The 20,104-nt window shown below is 40.1% G+C and overlaps 2 protein-coding genes and 2 non-coding genes across 5 annotated transcripts; 3 read left to right on the forward strand and 1 right to left on the reverse strand.

Moving 5' to 3' along the window:
* Positions 1–1,721: 1,721 nt before the first annotated feature.
* On the reverse strand, positions 1,722–1,794 carry trnaf-gaa (transfer RNA phenylalanine (anticodon GAA)). Its single transcript has one exon. It is a non-coding gene; the product is annotated as a tRNA-Phe (tRNA).
* A 3,013-nt stretch (positions 1,795–4,807) lies between these two features.
* On the forward strand, positions 4,808–8,714 carry LOC117395342 (uncharacterized). 2 transcript variants are annotated; one of them, XM_059007724.1, is made up of 13 exons: positions 4,808–4,930; positions 5,012–5,073; positions 5,162–5,251; positions 5,708–5,835; positions 5,913–6,056; positions 6,170–6,250; positions 6,916–7,086; positions 7,193–7,289; positions 7,385–7,605; positions 7,681–7,831; positions 7,926–8,134; positions 8,249–8,366; positions 8,443–8,714. In XM_059007724.1, the coding sequence occupies exons 1-13, from the start codon at positions 4,905–4,907 to the stop codon at positions 8,697–8,699; spliced, it is 1,755 nt and encodes a 584-aa protein (XP_058863707.1). In that variant the 5' UTR covers positions 4,808–4,904; the 3' UTR covers positions 8,700–8,714. The 2 variants fall into 2 exon arrangements, with proteins under 2 accessions (XP_058863707.1, XP_058863708.1); XM_059007725.1 differs by having other exon boundaries at positions 4,810–4,930; positions 8,249–8,582.
* A 5-nt stretch (positions 8,715–8,719) lies between these two features.
* On the forward strand, positions 8,720–11,339 carry LOC131705307 (zona pellucida sperm-binding protein 2-like). Its single transcript, XM_059007731.1, has 9 exons — positions 8,720–8,835; positions 8,960–9,129; positions 9,825–9,877; positions 9,952–10,079; positions 10,160–10,349; positions 10,438–10,579; positions 10,827–10,920; positions 11,008–11,112; positions 11,205–11,339. Exons 1-9 carry the CDS (start codon positions 8,781–8,783, stop codon positions 11,312–11,314), a joined length of 1,047 nt encoding a protein of 348 aa, XP_058863714.1. The 5' UTR covers positions 8,720–8,780; the 3' UTR covers positions 11,315–11,339.
* A 7,580-nt stretch (positions 11,340–18,919) lies between these two features.
* On the forward strand, positions 18,920–19,124 carry LOC131705491 (small nucleolar RNA U3). Its single transcript, XR_009310444.1, has one exon. It is a non-coding gene; the product is annotated as a small nucleolar RNA U3 (small nucleolar RNA).
* Positions 19,125–20,104: the final 980 nt, after the last annotated feature.

Consider the following 20,104-nt stretch of genomic DNA (forward strand, 5'->3'; position numbering starts at 1 on the left):
CTGAGCCCACATTTCCCACAATTCTTTTCAACGTCCGGGGTAGATGTTTTTTCGAGGCAACTGATCAATGTCTGATTCTGTTCACATTGTATACAGTATTGCAACAAAATTACTTATTGATCATTGTCATATACCAATTGCTATTGTAAAATGCGTGCATCATAGCTATAACAATATTGAAATACATAATCTTACTTTTTTGGGTTGGCTTCAATCCGTTTCTTTTTTTACACTATGTACAGTTAGGAGGCTGTGTGGTCCGGTGGTTAAACAAAAAAGTCTTGTATCCAGAAGGTCCCCGGTTCAAATCCCACCTCAAGCACTGACACATTGTGTGACCCTGAGCAAGCCACTTAACCTCCTTGTGCTCCGTCTTTCGGGTGAGACGTAGTTGTAAGTGACTCTGCAGCTGATGCATAGTTCACACACCCTAGTCTCTGTAAGTTGCCTTGGATAAAGGCGTCTGCTAAATAAACAAATAGTATGTGCGTAATAAACCCAATCGGGCCGTGATAATGACAACCCTAGGCTGTGCTGAAATAAATAATGTGGTTTTCTGCTGTAGTATGTGCAGCTTGGCAGGATAGCCGAGTAGTCTAAGGCGCCAGACTCAAAGACTCTGTATTTCCACAGAATTGTGTGTTCTGGGCTCAAAGTGGAGGCGTGGGTTCAAATCCCACTTCTGACATTTCAATTTTATTTTAAAGCATACCTTAAGTTTGTCGCGTGATACAAAAGCAAATTTTGGCATTTTTGCATTGCCTGCCTCGTCAAACAAACTCGAGCCACAGCACACAGCGCTGCTGCATCGGGACACAGAGATGGATTTTAAAGCGACTGAATCAACGAGCTGAGACTACTTTTTGAAGAAATTGAAAACATGCCTCTTGTCGAAATATTTGCTATTTAGTTAATTTATTTATTTTTTGAATTTGCAAATCGCAGACTACATTGCCAACAATTTGAATTGATCATATCAAGCTGCGATGTAGCCTATGAGAATCGCTGGCATAATTCAGGGGGAATTAGCTCAAATGTTAGAGCGCTCGCTTAGCATGCGAGAAGTAGCGGGATCGATGCCCGCATTCTCCAAATAGTTTTAATGTATCTGCGTATTTAGTCCCAACGCATTATGGAGATACATACAGTGTGTCAATTCTTTGTAACAGAGACGTCCGCCCTACATCTGTATTTTAAAGCACAGTCTCCTAATTTGTAATATTCCCCAGGCTGAAAAACTGCAGTGCGCCCTCCATCGTATGCCTTCCGAGAAGCACAAACGGAGTTTTTTTTTTTATATTTTTTTTTTAGCAATGGAAGAGTTTGTGTTATTTGGGAATAAATATAAATGGCTTGAAGTTTGCTTGCATTGGTTTGAATACATGTAATTGTGATTACAGACTTTCCTGCCCAGTGTTGCTTTCTTCTTAGATGTGGTCTGTTTCGGCTTTCTGCTCCCTCGATCACGTTGTGCAGCATCTCCCGTATGCTTTGGTGGTTTAACAGGTTGGTCTCTGTGGTGCAATCCGTTAGCGCGTTCGGCTGTTAACTGAAAGTTTGGTGGTTCAAGCCCACCCAGGGACGATGCTTTTTGCATTTCTTAATCCCATTAGAAGATGGCACTGTAATATGTTATTATTTCCTCCAATTACACTGAAGAAGAAAATGTGTTCTGTTTTTTAGTTCAAAATAATACAAAACAGAAAAATATTCTGGCTGTTTGCCGAAACCCGGGATCGAACCAGGAACCTTTAAATCTTCAGTCTAACGCTCTCCCAGCTGAGCTATTTCGGCTTGACAAGCCTCCTTTCTCGAGATAACATTGTTTTTTTTAGAAAAGTTGTAATATAATTAAGTACATTTCTAAACAATCCGCTCGTAACATATATAATCTCAAAGCGCTATAATTTATTTCAGCTCTTATGAAAGACAAGTATCCTTGCGCATTACATCATCCTTGATTGCGAAATGTAATATTAATTAATTTTGTATTTGTAATTAAGAAATGCAGCTACCTTATAATTATTTATGAAAGATTATAAAAATCAAACACTGCTACCAACTCCTGTGTGGAATTTCATAGAAAATTGCGCTAAAAATTTAGCAGCTTTATTCCTATAGTTTTAATGGTAATACTGACAATCCTTTATCAAGTTCACTGTACCTGTGTATTTGCATGGTCCAGTATAAGAAGATACGATTTTTCTGGAGTTCTTGGTTGCTCAGTTCAGCACCAGTCATCAGAGCTGAAAAACAACAGCAATAGGTACCTGGTATGGTAACTGGACCACATATCATTTATATCAACTGACTGTTTTCCTCGAAATATTATAATGCCAGTATTTGATATGTGTATACTAGAACATTCATTATATAGCACCCAAGTTTAAATCACACCATCAGTTATAAAAATGCATTGTAATCGATAATGAAATTAGCACTGAAAGGGAGACCTATAAAGTAGTTATAATGTGAAGATCATTATTTTTATAAGCATTGATTCAAATTCGAACTTACATGGTTGAACCTTCTGGGGCGATACCAGCTTATGGATTACTTTGTATCAGTCAGGCTGAGTCTGCCATCAGCCTTTCTTCTAAACAAGGGTTCCAGCTGAACCTGAAAAAAGAGCATTTGTGACACAATAGCAAGGTTGCAGTTAAACAAAAGACTTCAATTAAACAAATAGCCTAAACACAAAATAGTCACAATGGCCAAATAAAAGGTTTCTACACAAAACAACAAGAAATCAAAAAGGGGTTCACTGGGTGAAAACAAATAAACACTACTATACAATGGCAAAAGGGACTTACTGTTGAAAAAGAGAGATTATTTTTTTTAAAAAGCATGGAGTATCCATGTTCACATTTTTTAAGTATTGCTTTCAAAACAAGATCATTTTTCAATGAAACTAAATTAGACTTAAAAACCTGAAGTTAAATACAGTACTATAACGTTCATGGATACATAATTAAAAATAAATGATAGAAAAACACAATGTATCCGATACTATCAATGTACAATGCACTATTCTGGTACTATAATGCAGTACCATCATGATAATATGATTGTCCTTTTTATTTCTAAGAAGTATCCTGGTATCTACAGTATAATGCAACACTACACCACGGTACTATATGGTACTATTTATTTTACCATGGTACGATTTCTGTTGTCCCGGATACAAGTATTACAGTAACATTATAACGGAGAAATGTATTAAATATAATTGCGCTTTGGATAAAACAGTCCCTCAAACAAGTTTCTAGCTGTTGTAAATATTACATTTTTTTAACACTCAGAACTGACACCTATTGTAAAAATGTCAATACGAACATATATTATTATTGCCATTTTTTTTAATTTTTGGTGACTATACGTACAGTACTAGTGACAATTAAAATAATACTGTAATAAAATTCTTCCCTTCAGATGATTGTATTTCGAAATAAACCAAAAGTCTTCACGATTCAATAATCTCCCGCCGTTGAGAACGCGCAGGATTCCTGGGAGTTCTACGAGATCTGATTGGATAATTCCGTCACTTCATTCGTGGTAGCTCTGCGAAATCTGATTGGCTCGCTCCTTGGTAGTGACACGGGCTATGATTGGTCAAAGCTACCAAGATATTCCCAAGATTGCAGATCGGGTGGGAGGGAGAGCTGGCCGGGCTGGGGAGCGCACAGAAATGCACAGCTGAACAGAACACCCCCCCCTCAGACATGTGCTGTCTATTCACGGGAACACACCACTGAACCAGTTAGTTCAGATGATCGCTGGATACACTATAAACAATGTGACAATTTCACAAATAAACCCGTTTGTGTTCAAACCTATGAGAGGTGGAATGTAACAAAAATGTGAACTTCAAAAGCCAGAGCGTCAAACATCAACGACAAAGTTCAACATTTGAATTGAAATAACAGCTGTCAAATAGACAAAGCACAACACTCGAAGATAAAATGCCAAATTGAAAATGCTCAACACACTAATTGAATTAATTATACATAAAATAATGAATGTAATTAAGCTCAAAAATTGAAATGGGAACTTGAAATCTTAAATAAATTGATTACAATTCAAATTTCCAGCACGCCATCCGATTTGTGTTTAGTCTGTTCTAAATCAATTCTGCGCGTTGTATTTCAGGTTAAGCGCTGTGCTTTCCATTTGTCACTTGGTCATTCTATTCCCCGGGACTGCCCCTGTCATGGCAAATCTGACATGCGAAAGAGATGCTTTGCACTGTTTCTTAAATCAAGTGGCCTCAAATAAATTGTTTACATTAATGTCTGCTTAGCCTACCTATCAGTCTGGTGAAATTGTAAAAATGTGTAATTGACTTGTGGATGTTCACATCAGAACTCGAGCTGTCATTCTCGTCCCCTCACACTGGCGCAGGCAACACATCTGCCTGGATTCCTGCATGATATAAATGTGTTTCTTCATTTGCGCGGCCTGCTTTTTATTATTCATTGGGGTTTGTTTACTACATGCCTCCATAGCTGAGCCTTTAATCAGACAGTCCTTGTAGGTGACAGTCCAGTTTGATCTGCACGTACTTCTGCCAAACTTCAATTCAAAGTACAATCTTCTAAATGGGTTGTAATATAATTTAAAAAGTATTATTATTATTATTATTATTATTATTATTATTATTATTATTATTATTATTATTATTATTATTATTATCAGTTTTAATTAACGTACTGATTGCAAATTAGAGGACTAATATGAAAGAGGTGCGTGCATCAATTGCAGCTAATTAGATCCCATTAGCACCTGAACCTCTTTATAACCCCATTGCACTCTAAGGAACCCCAAACTCAGCTACTGACGGGTTTGTTTTTATTATTGTTTCTTTATAACGGTGAAAGTTCACGGTCGGGGCTGCCTTGGATTTAATGATGCCGTGTTGTCTTAGATTTGGGTAATTGTTGATCTTTTCTCTACTTTAGAAACGTTCATTTTATTGTGTGTTTCTCACTTGCGTTTTTTTTTTCCAATGCAGAATAACATTGCTATTAGCAGTGTTAGTCACAGAAGTTTGGACGCAAGTTTGTGCCCCTCTAGGTACGATAACGGTCGCTTCAGCACAACAGCTTTCAGCTTCCTGTTTATTTGCCGGTTGTGTGTTTTCAAGTATCGTTGTCTTCTACAGGCTCGGTGAGGACAGAATGTCAAGGGAGTGTTATGATGATGATGTTGGAGAAGTCTTTTGTTGGAAAGTATTTTCGCATCAATGTGATTGGTGAGTGATCATTTTTCTTGAATGGAAAGCTTTTGATGTACAAAGCCTGTTGACTCGTAATGTAATAACCTGAATTAAATACAGAGCACTCCTGCGCTGTATGACAGCAACCAGGCTTTGTTTTTTTTAGGATGCAGGGTATGAAAGGCTCTTGCCTTAGTTTTAGAAGCATGTTGCTGATCTCACTAAGTAGACCTGTGCTGCTACAGCCTTAGTCAGATTTGTTGACTGCAAGTGCGCAGAAATAGACATCATTTACACTAAACCCACTGTTCCAAATGGGCGTATAATTCTACTTGTATGAATCGTTTTTATAAAATTGCATTTAGTAGATGGAATAGTTATGACAATTTCAATAAGTAGATGGAACGGGGCGGTCGGGGTGTTCACTTTGTTATATCTCTACCTTGCTTGATCACGTGTACAGTTTAAGGCCAACTGAATTTTTTCCCATAGACAATAAGGGGGTGCTTGTATCCCTCTCTCCAAGACTGGCTGCACAGTGTGGATATAGCTTAACCGTTGACTTCTTGGGAAATGCCAAGTTCCTTGCTTCTGTGCTGAGCTGCTTTGTTCAGAACACAGTGAGTCATCATTTTATTTCTTGTAAACCTGTTTCTAATGGTGACATGCTGGGACTAACTTTAGCCTTTGTTTCCAGAATGAGACGTACAAGCTGACAGTACAAATCAGTGTCTTCTCAAACAGTGCTATGACTTCAGCTTCCTCCTATGTTCAGAGCATGACATGCCACTATTCTCCATGGGTGGAGAGGGAGATTCTGTGTGAAAGAAACTACATGGAGGTAAGGGCTGTCGGGATGTGATAATGCTGTTCAGTATAACTTGTTGGGTTGTGTGGGTATTTAATTGTCACTGCAGAAGTACTTCACTCATGACTAATGTGAATTCTCTTTAGGTTTCTGTGAGAAGAGGGGTGCCACTCATTGAGCCAAACTTTGTTCAAGATGATCCTGATTGGTCCCTTGCGTACCCAGAGGTAGAATCATGTGACTTTGCATTTTCTTCATTCATGTCCCCTTGGTCTTGCCTATTGAAGTTTACTCTACTGTCTCGTCTAGAGGAAGCAAAATCTAACGGCCCCCTTAACTTTAACCTGTCTCCCAAGAGGGTGGCCATATTGGAATTGTGTGACATTTAAGGCATTGGCTTTGCATACATGTATTCTGTGATTGCTTTGATAGAAATTGATTGGAGAAATTAACCCTTTCTTGTTGGTGTAAGCCTTGTATTTCAACCACTGAGGTAGTGGCTTCATATGTGCAGGGTTATAAACCCTTCATGCTAAATGTGTCCTGATTTACCTTTTTGAGGACTGCTGCATAGGTGCAATTTCAGGTATTGTCCTAAAGTTTGGTACACTGATGTATTAAGGTGCAGTACAAATGAATGGCTGTAAACTCTGCCTGTATCGGATCCAGACATGTTTTCACATAGGCTTTTGTACGCAGTTGTATTTGAGGATTTACTTTGTTCTATTAGAGATGCCCGGTGAACATAGAACAGTTTGAGTGATACATTGTTAAACTTTCACCTTTCAGTTTTAGTTCCTGTTTATTAAACAAGCCATTTGTGACAAATCCTTTAGACTGGGGATGCTTTGTGTTCAAACTCCTTATTCTAATGAGGTTTTTTCTTTGCTAGGCAACTGCTGCTGACAACAGCATCTGGAAAATTGTGTTCCATCTCTCAGCAAATAGAAAGACAACTATGACTGTTGCTCAGGCCATGACAAATGGCTATGGCATAAACACTACACCAACTCGAATTCTGGTTAGAGCTGCATACAACTCCACAGAAAGCCAGCCTCAGGTGGTAAGTAGTCTAGGCTTCATTGTTGTCTAGTACAGTATATCCAGACTATGAAGGTAGATTTAATCTTGCTTTTGTTTTAGTAAAAGTTCCCCCTCCCCTCCAACAGATCCAAACTGTACCAATGGCTGTGCTAAGATCAACCACCTTTTATAAGCAAAGATGGATGGTCATGATGGTGGACACTGCAGTTACATGTCCTACTGGTGAGTAAGCTTATGGAGGGCAACGGTGCTCAAGAACTATTCTAGGTTTAAGTATGAATTTTCTATACCAAGTCTATGGTGTTCTTTTCTGTCAGATGGAACAGCCTTCACAGAACAGATGATTACATGGAATGTTCCCCGTGTTCTGCCTCCTCTTGTTCCGACACCACAAATTACTACCCTTGATGTCCAAATGGGAGTTGATGGCCGCAAGCTTGACCCTGCAACGATTCATAGTAGAGATTATAAACTGGATGTCAGTCCCCAGCTAATCACTGTAAAAATTCCTGTGGGAGCTGTTGGTGGATATTACAAGGTATGTAGAAGTTCAACATCTTCTAAATCCTTCTCATTTTAAAGCTTTCTTCCTAAGATGCTTCTGTGCTTTCAGAGCCATGTATTGGACAACACCTATGTGATCTCTTACTCTATTGAACCAATGCTGGAGCATACCTGGCAAGATGGGCCTGAGAAGACCAAGTACACAGTACTTCATCCAATAACCACTCCTTTCATGCCTCGGCCACCAGTTGTCACAAACCGTATGTAGAACCGGTCCACATGCAGTAAATCAAAGGGATTTGTTGCAGTGCTCCACTTCATATCCTTCATTTTAACTGCATGTTTTAATTTCAGACACTGTTCCTAAAGCCAGAGTGTTCAATGTGACCCTGGGGACATTCCTGCCTGATGTGGAGCTGGTCAAAATTATAGTTGGACCAGAGACGTTAACTGTGCCAGAAGCCAACCTAAAAGGTTATAATGTCCAGGAGCATGTCTTTCCCAATGGATCCAAGACCTACACTCTCCAGGTGCCATTTGAGGACCCCAATGTGAAGCAAAAGGTAACATCCCACCTGTTAAACCATCCTATTGCCCTTTGAAAACACTTGCTTCCTGTGGACGTTTTGCTTGCTGTTTGACTTTGGGTTTAATACTACAAACCCTTTCTCTTTCAGGTAACTCCTCCAGACACCAGAACCTACATTCTGCCCCTGACCTACTTGCTGAAAATAGTGCCAGAGAATACACCCTTTACTCATCCTGCTGTAGTCGAAGCCATTCTCAAAGACATCAGTAAGTGCCTGACTGTGGTCTACAACTACCTTTTTCTAACCAATCCAGTCCATTGCCGTGACAATTCCTCTTGCAGTTCCACCTACAGTAACTGGCTACTGTGATGGTGCTGCATTCTATACCATGGTAACATATGGCAACATGGGTCGCAACTGGATTCCTTTTGTGGCCTCAAGAGAACTTGGTGGAAGTCTGCTTGCCCTGTACAAGTATAATGCCAACTCTACCAATTTCTGGATGACTGTCCCATACAATTCAGTTGATGCCACATATGAAGTAAGTGATGGAACTTTAAAATGTGTGTTAGCTGTTTTGGGTTCAACACATTACTGACCTGATGTATTGTCTCTGTAGGTGATCAGTTCTTCAGGCATCAGAAGCAGGCTTGACTTGACCTTGAAGGATATTGGGACCATGGTTGTGGTGGCTGACTTCTCCCTGTCCTGCAGTTTCCCTACAAAGATGATTGGTAACTCTCCTGCGAACAAAGCATTCTTTAGAATAGCTGCTTTTGAGATTGGAAAAAGGCTGCATGAAGTGGTATTGAAGCTATAATCTGTTTCCTTAACCTGGTTCCAAATGCTGTGTTTCAGATTGCTTCACCAATGGAACTATGGCAGCTCTTGCTGTGAAAGTGGAATCTGTCCCCACCTTGTCTCCAAGTCAACTAACTCTGAGGGATCCAAGTTGCCGGCCTCTTCAGTCTGATGCTATCAATGCGGTTTTCTACTTCAATGTCAACTCCTGTGGCACAACTAGAAGGGTTAGTATTGACACATTTAAAACCATATTATGAGGAGGTTCAACATATTGACAAGGTGGCCCCAACACCCCTGGATCAGTCTGGGGAGCCATGGTGACCTGTGTTTCTATCCGCTGAATTACTTGCATGAATTGTGGACATCTGAAGGATGCCACCTTTGTATTGAACTGCTTGTCCAGTTGACAAAGGCGTTGTGACACATGACTCTTGGTTATGGCATTGCATGTGCTGCCTAGAGACCTTTGGGTCAATAGCGGTGAACTGGAAAGAGCGTACTTACTGGGGATGATCCCGTGGTGAGGCCGGGACTAAACTAATACATGAGTTGATACCAACTGCAGCTCAAGAGTCACCAGCTGTGTATTCAAATGTGTATTTGCAACAAATCCAAAATAACTGCTGTTGCCCTCCTAGAGTTTACTAAAACAATACCATATTAGTCTAGCAGTTTCTGTAGACAGGCTTGAGGTATCATACTAACTGTAACAATCATGAGGTCCCGAAAAAGTGTTCAATTATGAAATTGCAATATTCATAACCAACGCTTTTTATTTTTAAATTGTGAAATTGGTACTAGGTTAGTACACAGCTGGGGATGATCCAGAGTACCATATTAGCTAGTCTGCAACTTGGTATGCAGCTTCATACTAAATCTACAAGTTCATTGCAACCTGGGTCTTTGATTTCTCTTTCAGTTTGACAACAACCTCCTGACTTATGAGAATGAAGTGCTGTTCACATCTTACCGGTAAGGATTGCAATCAAAGTGAGTATCCTTGTGGTTGATGCTGAAACTCTGCTAACCCCATCTCTTCTTTCCAGGTTGAGAGTTGCCTGTCACTATCTGGTCAATGACAGCAAGGTAGTACAGTTCTTGTACCAGAATAATCCTGCACCTGTAGTCCAGCCTGGCTTGGGTGACCTTGCGGTCATCATGCAGCTTGCATTGGGTAGGACTTGGCAATTGAAATAATATAGATGCTCTAGTAGCGTGTTTCCACCTATAAAATTCTCCCTTGCATCTCTGCAGATTCAACCTACAACGACTTCTATGGAGCTCAGGATTACCCTGTTGTGAAGTACTTGCGAACACCCTTGTATTTTGAGGTAGAGCTCCTGTACAGCAGGGATTCACAGGCTGAATTGTTTTTGGAGAACTGCTGGGCAACCTATTCTGCTGACAGGAATAGCTCTCCAAAGTGGGATGTTGTTGTGGACAGGTAAGATGCTGGAAAATGATATTGCTGCTACAAAACCTATGAATTGGAGTTGTGGCTGATGTGCTCCTGACCTACTTTCTCTTTCTAGCTGTGAGAACTCTGCAGATGAGTACTTGACCATCTTTCACCCAGTCTCCAGCAATGCAAGAGTGCTGTTCCCTTCCCATCTGAAGAGGTTTGAAGTGAAAATGTTTTCCTTCACAAGCGGCCGGGATGCACTGAAAGGACAGGTAAAGTGGAGTGTTGATATGGGGATCTTATACCACAATGCTTGGTTTGGATTGCTTTGCAAGCAGCAAATGGTCACTGTGCTCACATCTTTAGTGAGTTGGAATGAAAACCTATAACTGCACATTTGCAAGAAACACTTACTATGATGCAATATATTTGTTTTTCAATTCAGTAATCCTCATTGGATGATGGTCCTGTCTGATCTATTGATGCTTGTTTTACTTGACAAGGTGTGCTGTCTTTCAGATTTACTTCCACTGCAGTGTTGTGATATGTGATTCAAACCGGCCATCAGACAGCCTCTGTAGCAGACGGTGCATTCCAGGGAAACCGAGGCTTGGTAAGAGCTCTGCTTGAGAGGGGGACGACGACATTTTGCATGCATTTTTGTCCATTTGTTTTGATGGACTCCTAATTCCTCCTGTAGGTCGCAGTGCTGAAGGGATGGATGGTGGTGCAGTAAAGGCATTGGTGTCTTCTGGCCCAATTGAGCTGAAGAGAGATGGATCCCTTCACTTTATGCCTAGAAGCGGTAATATGCATGATGTGAACACAATTGCAGTTCAAGTGAAATATATAACCATCTCTTTATATTCCACTAACTATTTCTTTCTTCTCTTGCAGGCCAATTCAATGTGTCGTCCCTTCTGGGAGCTGCAATGGGTGTGTGTCCAGTGGTTGTCTTTGTAGCTGGAGTTGTATATTTTTGGAAAATGCCCAAACGTGTGTATTGATAAATAAAAATCTTGCTTTTAAAGACTTTTTTGGATTGTGTGTTGTTTTTATTTTTTTGGTGGGTGCTTGACTAATTCTACATAGATTATATATTGAGTGTCGGAATGGCCATGTTAATGGGATTCTCTCCTCTTACTGCATTGAATGCTTTGCTTGTTTCCTGATCAGGCCATTCTCAATATGGAGTGTTATTCAAGGACCCTTCATTAATTCACTGAGTGAACCTGGGGGCAAAGACTTTCCTTCTCCATTGAGTTGTAACCCTCTTTTTATGTTCCTTTTTGCTTTGACATGCTGCTTTCAGTATGCAAGTTTAGGGTGAAATTATCAACACTCCTTTATATATGTATATATATAAACCTTGTTCTAGCATCACAAAAAGTGTGTAGATTTATATGGTCTGATTGCTTGGTGGTTTTTTTTATGAATACAAGTTTGTATTCATTTTGTTCACTGAGATTAATACGTCTTTTACTGAAAGTGGTCCCTGGTGAGAGCTCCAAGTAAGGTATTAGTTTAACTTCTTCAGTTTTAACACTATAGAAATGAGGTTGTGTGTGGTTTTTTTTTTTTTTTTTTTTTTAAGTAATTTGAGTTACTGGTTAAACAAACCACTACTTGGCAACATGTTCTCTTCATGTTTGTTTTGACTGGTTTATATAGTCTGTTACTGGATAAACTCATTTTACGAAACACGTTCCGTAACAAACCGGTACACCCGATGTGGGGAATCTTTAGATCCGCGCACCAGTCTGAACCAGAAGTTCCATTCTTTGAGCTGTTCGGTAAAACAGGAGAATTAACATATCTATGAGAGAGCTGAGATATTGGAACTGAATTCACTACACCCGCTGGCAACCCCTTGTGTAATGTGTTTATACTATATAGAGGACACTGAGTTTGATGCAAAACTCGAGCAGCCACATTCATATTATTAAACCTGCTATCAGACTCTCCGGCGCCATCACTCTGAGTGCTCTTTGAAACAGACTGGGTTTGTATTTATATTCATGTTGGGTTAATCAGAGATGATTATCGGCGGCCCGTCTGTAGTACTACCGGAGATTTTAATTGCACAGTTTGTACCGCTCTGTGCAGCGCCGTACCGTTTGTAACACGGTACGTGAACTGCATTCTGCTAAACAAAACATCACAGCAGCAGCAGCAGCGCCATCTACTGGACAAAACCCAGACATACACGTTGAAACAATGATCCACTTCAATATCTACAAAGCCTAAACAAGAAACTATTAGCGAAGCCCCGAAAAAGAAAATATTATACAAAACAGTTTAAAATCAAATATTTAATTGTTAACCTAACCATTTTTAGTTACTGTAGAACTACTTCTCTCAGTGAATTATTAAAATAAGGTTTAAAGTCTTCATTTGTCAACAACACCACACTCCTAGACCCATTTAATAATAGCAATAATACACTCCAGGGTCTGTGTGTTATCATGAGATATATCACCACTTCCTGGGCGGTTCAAGAACTCGACTTCGTCTAGTGTCTCCCAACGCACCCAAGGCATGGTGATATTACCTCATGATAACACACACACCCAGTCGTGTATTACTGCTTCATTAATGTAGTCATTAGGTTTATATGTCACATTCCTTTGTTGTCACTGTATTGATTTAGATATTCGGGTTGGATACCTCAGAAGCCAGCGGAACTCCAGCGTTTCTCCGACAACCACTGATAACCCCTCCCGTGATGATCGGCGCTGCCATGACAACCCATGACATCACCCGCACAAGTTACAACACGGCGAGTCATTTTTTTGTAGCACAGTATTAACGTGTTATTGTTTTCACAAAATAACATCAATAAGATTATCAGATCACCTGCTAGTGTGTACTAAACAAAACCTCAAATATCACTGAATTGATACAGAGACAAGCCGTGGCACCAGCAAGAGGTTAAAATGAAATTAATAAATAAATTACGACATGAAACAGAAATACATGTGGGTGTATTTTAATCAAAAATCCATGATCCATAATTCTGATTATAATCCCACAGCTAATTATTTACAAATGATCAATTTCTATGTTTCTCTGAGTGCTAATGTGGTGTACATATTAATGGATTTTAGAAATCATCTATACTAGTCTGCCCCTCAAACAGTTTTAAATATAATTTAGATTTAAATGGCAGGTAGTATATAAATCAATTTCTAAAACAGGTCGCATTTTGTAATTTAAATAGGCCTACGTATGAGCTACCAAAACGTATTTTTGTTTCATGTCGTTATTAATGTATTTACTTATTTATCTGGTTAAACTTGAATCCAGCCTTACATTTTAACTTCTTGAAGTTACCACAGCATGTCTGTGTATGAATTACTGACGAGTAATATTTGTGATTTGATTACTCTAGCAGATGAACTGATAATGTATGGATGTTATTTTGTGAAAACAAGACAATATTAAAAAAGAAATACTACAACATTAAATAAATAAATAAATTATACACCAAACTGTAGAACATTTGTTTAGTCTTTATCATAACAAATATGCATATTATAAATATGCACTTCTTTTAATTTGTTGGAAAACGGTCTGGAACTGAAGTAAAGTATTTAAAATATGGTTATCTTCAAAATTAAAATGCCAGCAACGGTGTGTTAATTTAACGAAGCGCCTAACGCCGCTCGGAACGTTCGCATTTTTAAATCCTAACGGTCTCTGCTCAGCTGAGTGGAATGTTCACGAGCCGGTTGCCTAGCAGCGTCTCCCCCTCCTTCTCTGCCCTGCCCTCTCGCCCTCTCTCGTTGCTCCAGCTAGGAGTTCAAATTTATCTTCATTATATTAGCGCAACTCTTTACTAACTTTTACAAATTAGCTTATTGGAGGCTTCGTGTTTTCAAGATGGTTCTGGTGCAGTCCGGGCAGACTGACTGGAGCATCATTACAGTATAGCACACTGCTCTTTTTAATGCTAAATATGTATCTGGTATTCTAAGTATTATCTACAATTAATAATTCAGCTATATTCATATTCATAATGTAATACAGTATTAAGACAGGCTCCAGTATTATAAATAAATAAACACGCTTTAAGAGAAACAGCAGTGATGTTTATTGTCCATTCACATACATTCTCTATATGTTTCTACATTGTGGTTGCACAGGGACAAGGGTCTCAGTGATGTTTAAAAAAAATACTAGAGCCTACAATTAACCAATATAGAAAGGAAGGGGGGAGAAATGTATTGCCTGTGTGCAGTACCTTACACTTTTCTCTATTAAATGTCATTTGCCATGTGTCTGTCCAGTTCTGAATGCTGTCTAGATCATTTTGAATGACCTTTGCTGCTGCATCCAGGGCGACTTATAGTCGTAAACCAAAATACATTTCAAGAATCACAGTACAGTATTAATACAATTAAGAGCAAGATAAATACAATGACTTTGGTTCAAGCAAGTACAAGTATGACAAAATACAATTCAATAACGAAGCAGATAACAGTGTCAGTGATAGTTACATCAGGATATAATTAAATACAAAATACTATAGTTTAAATAACACTTGACAGATTAGAGTACTCTCAAGTACAGGATTAGATGTAGTAAAATAGGGGGCAGATAAGAGCAAGTAAAGCACATTTAAGGAAGAGTGATAAGTGTCCAGAGGGAAAAACAGAGGAGTTCTACAGGTGCTGTCTGAAGAGGTGAGTCTTGAGGAGGCACCGGAAGGTGGTCAGGGACTGGGCAGTCCTGACATCTGTAGGAAGGTCATTCCACCACTGCAGGGCGAGGGTGGAGAAGGAGCGAGTTATGGAGGCAGGGGAGTGTAGAGGAGGTAGAGCCAGTCCTCTAGTGCAGGAGGAGCGGAGAGGTCGAGTGGAGGTGTAGGGAGAGATGAGGGTCTGGAGGTAGCTGGGTGCAGTCTGGTCAAGGCATCTGTAGGCTAGTACAAGAGTCTTGAACTGGATGCGAGCGGTGATTGGGAGCCACTGGAGTGAGCGGAGCAGTGGGGTTGCGTAGGAGAAGCGAGGCAGAGAGAACACCAGGTGAGCAGCAGAGTTTTGGATGAGCTGGAGCGGACAGGTGGCGGACGCAGGGAGGCCAGCCAGGAGGGAGTTGCAGTAGTCTAGACGGGAGAGTACCAGGGCCTGGACCAGGAGCTGGGTGGCGTAGTTGGTGAGGAAGGGTCGGATTCTTCATATGTTGCTCAGGAAGAATCGGCAAGTGAGTGTCTGTGGCAATGTGCCCTGCCCCTGTGTGCATTTGTGTGTTATATGTTGTATGTTGCATGCGTGTGTTAATGTTGGTGTATAGTCATTGGTACACGAGATATAAACGGGTCTGTGTTTCACGTGTGATTTAAAAAGGTAGATTTGTATTTAGGCACGAGGAGGGCACAAATCACTTCACGTGCTGGTTAAATGTAATATGTGAGCACGGGGTTGCACAGAATTAATTCACGTGCTGGGATTCAAGTGAAAAATTAATTAGTAATTCAATCCCAGCACAACAGTATATATAGAGACACGTACCATTCACTCAGGGTTGGGTGTTCGAGAGTGGAGAACGGGTGAGAGAGAGAAGGAGAAATAACTTTAAAATATCAATTGCTATTACGTGCTGGTAGGACCAGCACAATACTTGTTTATTTAAAACTCACCGTGTTTGTTTGTGTGTCTGTCCGTGCACTGTATAGTCCGTTTTGTTTGTCTCTTTATTTTGGCGTGAAGTGCCTTGTCCTGTTTTGTGTTCAAACCTTTTATTACTTGGTAAGTGCAGTTGGAGAGTTATGGGAGAACCAGGCCAGAACATTGCCAGAGATTCCCAGGTCAGCGAGAGAGGATAGTAGAATTGAGTGATCGACAGTGTCAAAGGCAGCAGAGAGGTCGAGGAGAATTAGGACAGAAGACAGAGAGGCAGCTAAGGCAGAGTTTAGTGAGTTGGTGACAGACAGGAGGGCGGTTTCAGTGGAGTGAGCAGAGCGGAAGCCAGATTGGAGAGGGTTGAGCAGAGAGTGGCTGGACAGGAAAGCAGAGAGCTGGCGGTGTACAGCCCGCTCGAGGGTTTTGGAGAGGAAGGGTAGGAGGGAGACAGGATGGTAGCTCTGGAGGGAGGTGGGGTCGAGGGTGTTTTTTAAGGAGGGGAGTGATAGGGGGTTGTTTGAAGGCAAGTGAGGAGAGGTTGGAGTGGACCGAAAAGAGTAAGGAGGGTGAGAGGAGAATACCAGTCCCACCTCCCTGTCCAGGGAGACGCGGGGTATGGGACAGGACGTAGAGAGAGGACAGGGCAGCAGGAGTTACAGTGTCATCAGGGGACAGCCAGGTTTCAGTGAGAGCAAGGAAATCGAGAGAGAGGTGGGAGGCAAAGGCAGAGATGAAATCAGCTTTGTTAGCAGAAGAGTGACAGTTCCAGAGTGCACCAGAGAGTGTGCGGGAGGGGGGAGAGGCAGCGGGATGAGGTTAGAGGGGTTGGAGGAGCAGCAGTGGAGAGAGGGCAGAGGACGAGGACGAGAGGACAGAACAGGGAATTGAGAGACAGTCATAGCAGGACAGGTAAGACAAATAGGCACAGTGGGAGCGGTGCGGTGGAGGGTACAGACCTGACTAGTAGATGGCATCATCCAGAGCGCTGTTAGGTTAGGATCTATTCGAACAGCGTCTCGAGGCAGCCCTCCCCCACTGGACTCCCACAGCTAGACTCCCGGCTCTTTTGTTGAGGCTCTTCTGTTTGCTGGCGCTTCGTGCTGGCCGCGGAAATAGCCTTCCTGATTAATATAACAGCTGGGTGGGAAAAGAACAGCTAAACAGTGTGGAAACCAAACAAACAGCAAATCAACTTCTAAAATGGTATTGAGTGCTGACAAGAGTTTGGTATCAGCTGTTGATTTCCTTGAAGCAATCTTTTATAGTAAAATAAACACATTTATTCCTTTTAAAAATAAGTAAAAATCAAACTGTCAGAAGTGGGATTTAAACCCACATCTCCATTTGGATATCAGAACACACAATTCTTTGGAAACACAGAGTTCTTGAGTCTGACGCCTTAGACAACTCGGCCATTACAGTAAAAATCTGCATTATTTATTTCAGCACAGACTAGGGTTGTCTATTGTATCAAGGCCCGATCGGGTTTATTACGCACATACCAACTGTTGCTCCATGAAAGATGTAATGACAATTGTAAAAAAAGAAACGGATTGAAGCCAACCCAAAAAAGTAAGATTATTTATTTCAGTATCGTTATAGCTATAAACGATGCATGCATTTTACAATAGCAATTGCTATTTGACAATGACCAATAAGTAATTTTGTTGCAATACTGTATACAATGTGAACAGAATCAGACATTGCTCCGTTGCCTCGAAGAAACATCTTCAATTTGTATTTAAAAAGGATGCCCACCATGGAGCTCGAACCCACGACCCTGAGATTAAGAGTCTCATGCTTTACCGACTGAGCTAGCGGGGCTGACTTTCACTGTAACAAACTGAGCTATTAATTTGTCATCTTATTTGAGAAAATAACGACAGAACCAAAGATTCCAAATATAATCCACTGGACGTCACCAGAAACAGCTTTGATGAGACAAAGTCGTATGACACGAACCCTAAGAATGTTATTCCAGATTCATTGTCGCTTAGAAACAAGAGGATTTAAAATGTGAGTGTATGTGAATAGTCAAATACATTTGCATCATTCTGTATATATGTATATATATATATATATATATATATATATATATATATATATATATATATATATATATATATATATATATTTCAAGTAACTGTAGATTTATTATCATAATGAAAACACATTACACACATTAGTTCTGTAACAAAATGACAATAACAAAGATGTTCCCTTACCGGGAGTCGATACCGGGCCGCCTGGGTGTTAACCAGGAATCCTAACCACTAGACCATATAGGAAGCTATGTAGCAAAATCATGGACATAGAACAATAGTTAGTATTCAGTACAATGATTGGTAAAAGGGAACCACAAAAACATATTTAATTACAAACACGTTACAAATGAAAGCAAACTTCAAACCATTTATATTTATTATCAATTAACACAAACACTTCAATTGCTAAAAAAAAATCTCCCTTTGTGCTTCTCGGAAGGCATACGATGGAGGGCGCACTGCAGTTTTCAGTCGGGGGAATATTACAAATTAGGAGACTGTGCTTTAAAATACACATGTAGGGCGGGCGACTCTGTTACAAAGAATTGTTACACTTTGTATTTATCTCCATAATGTGTTGGGACTAAATACGCAGATACATTAAAACTATTTGGAGAATGCGGGCATCGATCCCGCTACTTCTCGCTAAGCGAGCGCTCTATCATTTGAGCTAATTTCCCTTGAATGGGGCCACTGATTCTCATAGGCTACATCACAGATTGATATGAATTCAGATTGTCCTATAGATTTTTTTTTTATTATTGGCAATGCAAAAATGCCAAAACATGCTTTTGTATCTCATGACAAACTTAAGGTATGCTTTAACGACTTGGCTGTCTCAAGTTAGTTTGTATTGTTAATGGAACACCTCGTTGTTGCCCAGTCATTGTATCATATGAAGTAGAGCTTGCCAGTTGGGGGCGACGGTCTGCTAATAAAAGTTAAGACTATATTTGCAAGGATCATTTCTAGAGTGAAACATGTTTTGAAGGGATTGGTCTCGGTATCCACCAGGAGGAGTGGGAGTGTTTTCTTCTCAGCACCGAGCTGACAATGAGTGTTGTTTTTGGGCACCTGCTCGCTGCTAGTGATGACACTTCAATCTTCAATCGGGGGTTGTTGAAGGAAGGGGACACATTTTGAGTGTGTATCTCATACTGGTAGAAACGCAGAAAATCAGAAACCATCAAGCCTACAATTGTTCAGTTGTTTAAATAAATAAGCAAATTTCAAATTGATCAATGCTAATGTTAAAACAATTTAAGATCACTTTAAATAGGCCTTGACTGATATAAAAATATAGTAATGTGATTTGCACTACGCAGGACTAGATGAGCTTAAATAAAGACATTACATTTGAAAATAACCTGTGCTTATCCCCACTTACAAGGAGGAGTGGCATCTGTTTCTTTATTAATGAACCAAAGATAAAGACGTTACAAATGAGAGAAGAGTGCCATCTAGTGGAGAAAGAAAAAGCACAATGGCAATAGACACGTTCTGCAGTATAGCCTATGGGAGTTCTGTTACAGGCGAATCTCTCCATCTCCATATTGATCCAGGTCCATTTCGTTGTTCGAGGTGATCTTGGTGCAAACAGAACGAAGATCACGTGTCGTGTCATTGAGATCTCTCTATCTCACTTAAACAGACGGCTGCGTTTCTCAAGATGCTCCAGCAAGCGCTGCTGCTTGCAAATGGAGAGCATGTAAACAAACTGGACAACTAAACTTAAAAGTAACAATTGTAAGTCGCCCTGGATAAGGGCGTCTGCTAAGAAATAAATAATAATAAATAATAATAATAATAATAATAATAATAATAATAATAATAATAATAACTAACATTATCAATCAGTTATTTTTTTATTTTTTTTAAATCAAGGTTTATGAATACACTGAGAGTTGGGCAGTGTATTTCACTGGGTTAATAAAAAACAAACATAATATATGAATGTAAACAATGAAATTTAAACCTGCCTCGGTTCTACTCTCGATTTAGAACAATGCACAACCAAACCTTTGAATTGCAAAAGTACAACAGAATGCATGCCAGTGGAGGCAGCGATATACATGAAATAAATGAGATACCAACAAAAACATATTGTTCAATAATTAAGAACGCTTAT

This window comes from Acipenser ruthenus, chromosome 35 (genome assembly GCF_902713425.1).
Source record: "Acipenser ruthenus chromosome 35, fAciRut3.2 maternal haplotype, whole genome shotgun sequence".
Classification (NCBI taxonomy): Eukaryota; Metazoa; Chordata; class Actinopteri; order Acipenseriformes; family Acipenseridae; genus Acipenser; species Acipenser ruthenus.